Source organism: Plasmopara halstedii, assembly GCF_900000015.1.
Source record: "Plasmopara halstedii genome assembly, contig: Scaffold_3109, whole genome shotgun sequence".
NCBI lineage: Eukaryota > Oomycota > Peronosporomycetes > Peronosporales > Peronosporaceae > Plasmopara > Plasmopara halstedii.
Genome location: NW_020190012.1, coordinates 838,061 through 848,446, shown reverse-complemented (window position 1 = coordinate 848,446; position 10,386 = coordinate 838,061). Strand labels below are relative to the sequence as shown.

Sequence of the window (10,386 nt, the reverse complement as noted above, 5' to 3'; positions counted from 1 at the left end):
CGTCACCAGGGTCAAACCCAATATCTGGTGAAGTGGCGGGGATATCCCGACTCCGAAACTCGTGGGAGTTTGAGGCGTCACTTCGATAAGATTGCCCAGTGTACTTCGAAGATGCAAGCAGCAGTTGATCCTTCTTTAAGTGCACCATAACTGTTTGATCTTTGTAAAGATAAAGAAGACTTCAAGCCCGCAAACGAGAAAACCTGGAGGGCCTCAGTCTAGAGCTACAGCACTCTATCTACTTAGCAAATTACCTTCGCTCCGAATATCAGGGCGACTGCCTCTAGCTTTCGAGCATGTGTAGTCTAGGGATGTCGCGCTGACTTGCAGCAGTGCAGCAAACTTGATTACTTCAACGTTGTACTCTCGCGAACGAACTGGTGTTTACGCTCATCAAAGTGATCACGTACTTACAATTTGAAGCAGTTATTGCCAGGTAAGAGCCGATGCAGTCATAGTAAAACTAAAGCATGCTTAGCTTGGCGAGCTGAAGAAAAGCGATCAATATACAATTCATGCTCTTATTGTTAAGACATCCTTCTCAACGTAATCTTCGAAAGATAGTTTCTTCGACTCGTAAAATTAATATATTTTGGCTTTATTAGCTTTGTTGTAAGACTCGTAACTGACGTCATTGTGCTTGCTTATTTGTATTATAGATTGTTCGAACTGTTGCCGACAAAGTTCATCACATCTCCACTCATCGCCGTAAACTCATCAACATCACTCTCTCGTCGAGAATTTGATAAAACGTCCACAAACGGACCAAACGTCCTGTGAGATTTGGCCTTGACAGAGCAGTAAGGCTTAGAGATCGTCAAACTTCTGAAACTATACACGTAAAAAAGATGCGTATATGATACTTTTTAAAAAATAGCTATCTGCTAGCTTACAAGTCAATTTTGATCGGTTTTGCCTACGTGCCTTGATTTATTTGGACTTGTAATGCGCAATGACACTTCATCAGCGCATCCTAGTAGCGTAGCAAGCTGAAAATTTTGATTTCTCACCAACATAATCTTTATGTTGATCTAAATTTCACGTTTACGAAACTCGAAAACCTGATCAGCAAAAATGTCCCCGGCAATGCCATATTAAGCCTTAAACATAGTGTATCAGCTGCAAGGCATATCGCAAGGTTAATAGGTACAGAGCGTTAGTATCGTATCCGATTTCTTACTTACACCTTACCACCGCAAACCTTTGATTCATGATTGCGAGTAAGGATGATAGTTGAGATGTGCACTGTCCACCTGGTGGTAATTATCGATGATGGGTTGACGGCAACCATTTGACGTGGACCAAAATAAGAAACCAATAGGAACGAGTAGACAAGAAGGTCGTTTATTTGAGGTGGTTAGTACTTTGATCAATGCTAACTTTCTAAAATTGTCTACTTATCACGTTATGAGTCCAAACCTTGCCTGACTGTGCGGTAAGATGAAGAAAGCCAACGACTTGCTTGGAAATGACAAGTATGTTCACTGGAAATTCAACATAAAAACGACCATCGCGCGAATGGGGCACCTGGATCTCATACTGGATATGAAGTTGGAGCTCGAGACGACGGTCGATCGGAAGATCAAGGACATGAAAGCGTACGCAAATATCGCCCAGGCATGAGAACCAATATATATATATATTCGAGTTTCTTTTCAATGTTAATCTTAACCTCGACATCAAAATTTGGATTCTATGGACCATAGAGCACGCGTGCACGAAAGTATTTTTAGGCGAGAATGCCATCTTCTATTGTCATTAATGATATACTTATCGTGTTAAGCATATTTAAGGGGATCGATACACAAATTAATTTGATGACTGAATGTACATAGGATCTAATTCAGTACGACAAATTCAAGCGCCCAAATCTTCAACATAAGCAAAGCAAAAACTCATCTTCACATTTCTTTTCAAGATCTGTCGTTATCCATACCACGATTACTCTAGTCGCAATACTTTTGTATCTGTCGACCTTGTTATTAGCGAAAAGAGCATGCGGAAGAATGATGTTCGATTTCCCTTCGGTTGCAGTCGAAACTTTGTCGTCGTGAATACGACAATTTGTGCGCTGAATTATGCGGTCGCTCCGTGTATCCAACACCAATCACGGTTCTCTTTCTTTAACTATGTCTATCGTCAATTCTTGACAGCATTGAGCTGTCACCGAAGTATGGGACATCGGCATAACCAAAGTCGTAAAGCAATGCGAATGATTGCACCAACGACACGAAGATCCGGTGCGCATTCCTTTGTATTGCCACTGATTCATAATAGATCAATTTGCTGGTAATCCAGCCGCGCCACTATCACGCTATTCTCACCCCCAGCGAGCCCAAAAATAATGTCGGAGTGCAATTTATTTATAAAACAATGCGGGATGTGCCCATTCACTGCCTTGGAGGTGCCCATCTCCATCGATCATCACAGTTGCCACCAACTTCAAGCTCATCGTCAAACTCTACTTTTATGTCTCGATCTCAACGACATTGACACTCCTGCCTCCGCGCCTAAGCAAACAAGAATTACGTTCACCATAGTTTCTCGGGCCGGGGAATTTTAGGATGGCGTGCAAGGAGGATTTCCAATCAATGATAAGATACGCGTCGCTTCTTTGGGCTAATCCTCGCGGTAAAGAGACTACCGGTGCATTTGAGTCATAACCTTCTACCAAAGAGTTAAAATGCAGTGGACAATATGCAGACATACACGTTGGCGCAACATTATACACGACAATTGCGGTATTAAATGAACTTTTGATATATGGCTTTATGTCAGAATTGCATAATACTGCACGCTTACGCCTGACTCGATAGCGACGACAAACTGATGCTTTTCAACGTTCAATGAAATTGTATTCAGCACCTGTTTTAGCCTAGACTACTCAATGTCAAAACATTGGTGGCTCATCAGATCACAACTGATGGCCTCAGGGCTTCCAGAAAAGATAGCAACTAAGCCGAGGGCAGTTACTAGGTTTTGCTGTGCTTTATAAAAATTTGAAGACAATATATACGTTAACATAAATGCACTCAATCTTTAGCGTTCCAATCCTAGTACAAGTTTTATAGGTCAGAAAAATGATTCTTTACTGGGAGTTTTGAACACTCCCTAGTCTTCATAAAACAAGGAGCTGTATACACATTAACGACCCATAGATAGAAAACACCTAATTCATTGTGCTTACAATCGAAAAGATTTTAACCGCTTGAAGAGCTATTAGTATTAGTCCAATCATTAGATTGCAAGCATCTTTGGAGTGTGGCTCTAGATGCTCGATTCAATCATCGCAAACCGAGAAGCTTAAGAAAATACGGAGGCGTTCGACCAGAACGAATATTGGATGGTTCGTCAATTATGGTAAAAAAATACAACCCCATTATATATCAAGTCTTTGAAGCTCAATATTATCTCCATGAAGAGAGAAAAGGTGGAACCACCCAATATATAACCCGGGTGTCGAAGCTAGCCAAGGATACAGCTCTGATCACAGATGAGCGACTCACTCCATTTTCCCTTTCAAATCTAAATTACCAGACAAACCGCTCGGTGTATACGTGTAAAGTAATGACGCCTGAGCGTTTTACATTCATGCCGCAACTATGTGAGGAGCCGCGTGCTGCCTTCCCACCGCAGAATTCCGCCAGCGCTTGCGCTTTTTTTGCTATCGAGCAGGGAATGCACAAGATGAATATTCACAAGACGCGTTTATTGACAATATCTCGATATGTTTAATTAGAAAAGCCCCTTACCCAAACATTTTGAAGCGGCGGCATCTATCGAAAGATCTAAGCATAGGCCTGATTCTCAACCAGCTATTCCGAGTGAAGGCTTTGACGATGGATTTAGTGCCGGAGTTCAGTCTATACATGTTCGTACTTCTGCCACGGGATGGCGGGATTCATAGTATGTGACTGCCCGGCTAGTAGATTGGGGCAGAGAATACGTTCATCTTTTCCTTGAAGTGGGTCGTAGGCTCAAGAGCAGAAGCCCAACCAAAATACAGGGATGATTGTCAGGTGGGGCACCCTACTTGGTCAATACTGAGTTCACATCAGTGTCGGTGAGCTTCGAGCCTCCAAAACTCGGGATCGCAATTGGGAGCAAAAGCAGCGGAGGCCTGCTTGATGTACACGCAAGTGTTGAGGGTACGATAGGCCTTGGTGCTTCGAGAACTCCGCATGATGCCAGGCATCGCAAAAAAAATTTTTCTTGGGCTGCAAAAGATCAAAGGAAACAGGTGAACCTTAGTGAACATGGCAGATTTGGCGAATGGCGCAGCAAGGCCATTGGTGCCAGCCAGCTCTTGGCTCTAACAAAGCTTTGGTGAGTCATGTGTTAGGGGTTTACAAGACGCTTAAGCGCTAGAATTTGTTCTGTGTGGTGTTATCGGCATCGATTTGACCCTGATGTCGTTGTGAGTTCACAGCTCTCGAGCAGGTAATAAAGTTTTGACAACAGCAACTCCTGCTGGAGAGGGCAATAAGGACTCTCTAAGTGGGGTTTAGACAAGTGTCGCACTCCTTTACAGGTAGAGTACCCCCAGGATAGATCTCACAAACTAAAAATAAAACGAGTTACGTATTGTGTTATGATGTACGCACAAGAATCATTATATGTCAAGGTCAAAAGTCCTCATGAACTGCTGCTGATTAGAGCGGTAGAAATATGTGAAGAGCTTCACGAGATACGTAGGCTTAAGACCTCATGTCGAGCTATACGTAACGTTCCTTTTTAAATAGAAAATTCCTCTGTTCAAGGTGCGAGGCGACCCCGTTGCACTTGAAAGCTCTTGTGGTGAGTACAACAAACGAATCGTGATAGCATAAAAAAAAATACGTCTATCAATTTCGCCATGGTCGTCTCATAGACAATCTGAGCCAAATGACTTGCCGCGCTGCTGTCAGCAAAACCCATAGTCGGTAAGGATACGGCCAAGCCGTTCCTAAAGTCAACATAGTTTGCCTGTGGCTATTATCAAATATTTGTGCATTTTAGCAATGTTCTTATGAGGTCCTGAACTCTTATTTTGAAACGTTCACCGCTGACCATACATTGAACGATGCTCAAATGAAGTGCGTAAATCGCTTGGGACACTTACCACCCCGATACACCACGTTGCTGGAGAGAAATGTTTCCGCTCATTGCATTTGCATTGTGTAACGTATTATATGCATCTACAGGAACCATCCAATTTTATACTACCCCGTCATCCTTAAAATCTTTTGAAGAAGTAGATCTGGTCTTGGTCATGCAATTCGACTCGTTAATTGCAGTCCAACTGGTTTTTAGTAATTGCTGAAAGACAACCTACCCGTGCAATTTCTGCTGCCTTTAAGACGAAGTTCCGTCCACGGTTTATCGTACCATTAAAGGTTATGGCCAAGCGGGGCCTTGCGCATACCCTAAGCCTTCCGAAACGGATGCGCACCACCCGGTATTTTATGTGGGCTAGCTCAAGCTGTACCGTAATCCGGCTCCAGGCTTAGTTGATACATTAATGATGTGGTGATGGGGGGGGTAGAAAGCGCTCGCAAGGCGACTACTAGTGAATAAAATCCACATACATGACGTGGTGGAGTCCGCGACATTTGTTGCGAGTCTACGCTTGCAGACGACCCTTTGAACCAGGATCAGCTGAATGGTAACGAGATGGTCCCTAGCGCGAGTCTTGTAACAACTGGTCGCAACATTTTACACCGGCATGAAGTGCACAATTTGTGCGGGGGGTATCGGCGTAGCGAGCGCATCCTCTTTGGTTGACGTTGTCTACGGAGGTTGTGGGTTGCGAGTTGTAAATTTACTATCACCGTTCTCCTCATAGTACGATTAGGCATACTTTTCGAGCTAGGCTCCAAGATCCTCGGTCGAGAGGACCTCCTAACTTTTCCAGGGCTCGTTAAGCTGTAGTGGCACCCAAGAGAAAGATTTCCGATGCAGATTGGGGTCGTAATAGCAGGAGCAAATGGTACAAGTCGTGGATGGGGTAAACCTTACGCACAGTAGGTACTCGTTGGCCGTTCACGATTGCGTAATGGCTTTGAAGATGAAATGATATGTTTATTTCAGTGTGGTCTACAACTAGGTGGTTGTTGGGCTAAAACCGAACGGACCATCTCCTAGTGAACGCATTCAACAAACTTTTGCGCAAAGCTCAGATGCATTAGGGTACAGGAACAGGTGAGGATGATAAATTTTTTAAAAATTCGAGAGACACATAGGCTGATAGCTTCACGTTGCGCAGTACATATAATTTATTACTGAACACAGTACATTTATATCTTCAGTATTTGTGTTTGATAAAGCTGATTCTTAATGTACGCCACTTATAGTTCGGCGGGGTGCCGTAGCTCTTTGCATAGAGGAAGGATACTTAGGTCACCGAACTTATATTCTATACAAGAATGAGTATGAGCGTAGCGGATTGCAATCCGCTACCTTCAAGAGTACCCGAAACCTTAATTTAAGGCAGATATACTCTTCCGCTCAAAAGTATAACTGTATTTATCGGTTTATTTGCGGCAGAGCCGCCTATATTTAAAACCCTAGGTTCCACTATTTTATTAGTAAAACCTAATTAATGGGCATAACTACTGGCAGCCCCGCCACGTACTGGTTTCTTTTTATGGAGTAGCCAAATCATTGTGTGATTACACTGTCATGTGTTATCCACACCATTGTACGGTCACACCACCTTGTGTGATCCGCCCTTTCTTACCAGGTTACGTGAAATCCCGATGCATTCTCCCCATCAAAAGTGTGAATACCTATTATGCACATTGAATTGTTGCATTGTACAAGGCTCGCGTGTCTAAGCCAACTTTACGTTCCTAGGACCGTCTTAACGCATTCTCTGCTCAACTATCCCTGCGTCTATGACACGAATAAACACCAAGCCTTGCTGGTTCAGTTTGGGCGCCCTGAACCAGCAAGGCTTGGTGTTTTTTCGTGTATTGGGATGGGAAGAAGAGGGGGCGAGGTGCGCCAACGGCGCGACGTGAGCCCTGTGCAAACCTCTCGGACATCGTGTCCCAACTTCTCGACTTCTGGAGGAAGTGGTATTATTACTAATTGTCTCGACGAGGGTCAGGAGCCGTAGCTAGAGGCTACGGCTATGCGCGCGCATCCTCGGCCGGTCAAAGACCTTCGTGTGGAATACAACTTCCGCTCGACGGATCTTGCTACTGAAGCGAAAGACGCAATCGCTCGATCGTTCGGCGTCTACGCAGTTGGACCTTTGGCCACTACACAAGCTGAGCATGACCAACGATAAGCTCTCCGAGCTCGCTTCTTGGTACCTAAAGTAATTCAAGGTATAGTTTCCACGTTCGATTTCGAGCTCAAAAAGAAGGGACTCCTATACCCGTATTGCGAACGATTTCTGTGGTGCTCGCCACTGGTGAATTCGATGCAGATGATGAAGAGCTCTTTGAGCGATGGGTGATGCGACACTGGAAATTTTTCTCGCAGTCTAAGTTACATCGAAGCCACAAGTAAGAGGACGTGCGCATAGAACGCCATCATCCATTCGAGCATGCCAAACTCAAGGCGCAACGCCAACTTTCTACGTATTGTTGCCTTGCGACATATAGAATAGTCCATCACGCTCACGCAAGATCTGTGGCTTCTCACACGGGTGAGTCAATGACCACAGTAACTCAGGGCCATAGCTTGTGCTCAACTCATGGCATTCGGCTTCCCGGGCTGTCGCCGAGAAGAGCGGGGCGTACGACGACGCAGATCGTCATGATGCTTCTGACCATAAGCGTTCACATCGTCTGAGCAGTCTTGCCGAAGTGGCACCTCTAACTCCCTCGAATTCTCAGAGCTGGGGCATCCTCGCCACTTCACAAGATATTGGGTTTGACACTGTCGACGACGACGACCCATTAGGCGTCCCAATTGATAGTGGACGCCATTGTTCTCATCGAGAAGAGTCAGCGACGGACGATGACGACCTGGTCGGTCGCTGTCGGTGACTCGCGATGCTCTTCGAGCTCTTGAGGACAAAGTCTGTCGTCATCGGCACTTCGCCGAGCATCTTTCCGAGTCGCATACCGCTGTGCGGAAGCCCTCGAGAGCTTGGAGCACTTTGTGCACCAACTGTCTAACGTTGAGGGCTACCGTGCTCAGTCGGAGCGGCTCCTAGCCGTTGAGCGACGAATGCATCATTCGTGCGATGGTGGAGCGCCTGGCGCCGTTGGAAACGGAAATTGATGTACTCCGTGCTAGAAACATTTGCTGGTTCAGCTTTTAGGTGGCCTAACGCCTTTGGGTGCCGCCCCGGCACCAACGCTTCAACGTTCACTTGCGCCGGGTCCCGGTACGGCTATAGCAAGCCAACATAAACACCGGGTGGGAGCGCATCCTTCTTGGAGGTTTAGCAAAAACGAACGGCCTTTCTTGGCCATGACTTTAAATGGTCCGATAAACCGTGGACGTAGTTTCGACTTGAAGCAAGTTTTTTAGCATTTAATAAAACCAGGTCTCCGACCTCAATGTTTTCAGCATTTCTTCTGCTTCTTCCGTCTGCATGTTCTTTCTGCATGCCTTGGCTTTCAGCCATCACACCGCAAACGTATCGTAAGATACTCAGTATGGTGAACAGGACAGTGAGGGGGCGACATCAGCTAGCCGCTCGGCTATTCCTCCCCCACCAAGCCATGAGCCATGGGCTCGCGACGTCAGCGGGATGCGAGGATTAATAAGCCCGTTCACGTAGAACGGCGCGTAGACGGTAAACGCATGCACTTCATTGTTTAGGGCAAACTCCACAAGAAACAGTATGAAGCTCCAAAGATTCGGCACCTTAGCGCAGACGCTGCGGAGAGCGTCTTTAACGACACGATTCACTCGCTCAGTCTTACCATCGGTCTGCGGATGGTCCGCTGTTGACAAAGTCAGCTGGATGTCCAGCACCCTAAAGATTGTAGACCAAACTTCCCAATGACGCGCGACACGATCGACACACAGCGTCGCTGTACCCACACCGTCAATGGTGTCCGAAACTGCAGCAAGATAAGCTATCTTGCTCAAACGGTCGACAAATACCACCACACCATTTTGCCACCAATTCCTTCGGCAGGCCAAACACAAAGTCCAAACTCATGAACTGCCAAGTCTCGGAGGATACCGGGAAACGAGCTAGCGGCGCCACCGCATTCAGAGAGGGTTTAACCCTCTGACACTTCTTACACGTGCGCAAATAGGGCTCGTCCGTTTGTACAGCTTGGACCACCAGTAGCGGCAACACACAGTGCTGTACGTCCTCTCACGACTGAGATGATCACTGAGTGGGGTGTCGTGGGCCTCATAAAGAATACGGAATTTCAAATCCTCATCGTGAGAACCACACTTTGAGGCGTATCCGTTGAGTTTAGTGCTATAATACAGCAACCCGTTACTAAACGGATAACGGTATAAACGTGCGTGCAATCGTGCCGACAATTCCTTGTCCGAGTTTCCAAACTCCTTGCTTTCGAAAGCTTGTAGCAAATCTACACACATACCGCCGCCCGCGTAAACGGCGCGGATGAAATCCGTCACTGACGATGTCACCGTCGTGACATGAGCAGGCTCAGAAATCGGCCTGGAAGACAACGCAGCAGGCAAAACATTCTGCTTTCCTGGCTGATACTCCACCTCGAAGTTATATTCTGCGAAGAATGAGAGCCACCTGGTCATCCTTTGCGAGAGGTGAGGCGACTATGCCGTAGTGCGTAGTGCCGCATGATCTGTGTAGATCACAAAAGGCTTAGAGCCAAGCAGGCGCACCCTGAGCTTGACAAGTGCATACATCATGGCAAGTAATTACTTGTCGTGGACTGGGTAGTTCTTCTCCGCAGCCTGAAACTAGTTAGATTCGAAAGCGATCGCCCGATTTCGCCCCTCGGCGTCTGCTTGCAGAAGCACACAACCGATGACAAAGTCCGAAGCGTCAAAGGCTACATTAATAGGACGATCGGGGTCTGGCAACACCAGTATTTACGCATGAAGGAGGCTGTCTTTGACCCTGTCATAAGCCTCCCGATGCTCAATGTTCCGACACCGTTCCTTACCGTTCTTAGGAGATTCGACAATGGCCGTGCCGTTTCCGCACATTTTGCGCTGTACTTGTGCAAGTAGTTGGCGAAGCTAAGCCGCTTGCGCAAGTTCTTTTGATTCATTAGGTATGGCCAGTCTGCAATGGCCTTGACCTTTGCGGGATTCGCTCGAAGACCACGCTTACCAATGAAGCACCATGAAAAGGGAATTTTTCCGCGCCGAATGTATACTTATCGGCACTAGCATACAGCTTATTCGTGCGCATGCAGTGGGCCTGAACAATTGCGTCACAAGACGATGAAATGTTGCTGGTGCAATTGACAGCCTTGGGGCATCACCAGT

The 10,386-nt window shown here is 46.2% G+C and overlaps 2 protein-coding genes across 2 annotated transcripts; both read left to right on the top strand.

Moving 5' to 3' along the window:
• Positions 1-1,996: 1,996 nt before the first annotated feature.
• On the top strand, positions 1,997-2,345 carry PHALS_07499 (uncharacterized protein; the record flags this gene model as incomplete). Its single annotated transcript, XM_024720975.1, has 2 exons — positions 1,997-2,240; positions 2,278-2,345. The coding sequence occupies 2 exons, from the start codon at positions 1,997-1,999 to the stop codon at positions 2,343-2,345; spliced, it is 312 nt and encodes a 103-aa protein (XP_024586121.1).
• Positions 2,346-3,839: 1,494 nt separating this feature from the next.
• On the top strand, positions 3,840-4,508 carry PHALS_07498 (uncharacterized protein; the record flags this gene model as incomplete). The annotated part of the gene is made up of 3 exons (XM_024720974.1): positions 3,840-3,906; positions 4,020-4,326; positions 4,430-4,508. The coding sequence occupies 3 exons, from the start codon at positions 3,840-3,842 to the stop codon at positions 4,506-4,508; spliced, it is 453 nt and encodes a 150-aa protein (XP_024586120.1).
• Positions 4,509-10,386: the final 5,878 nt, after the last annotated feature.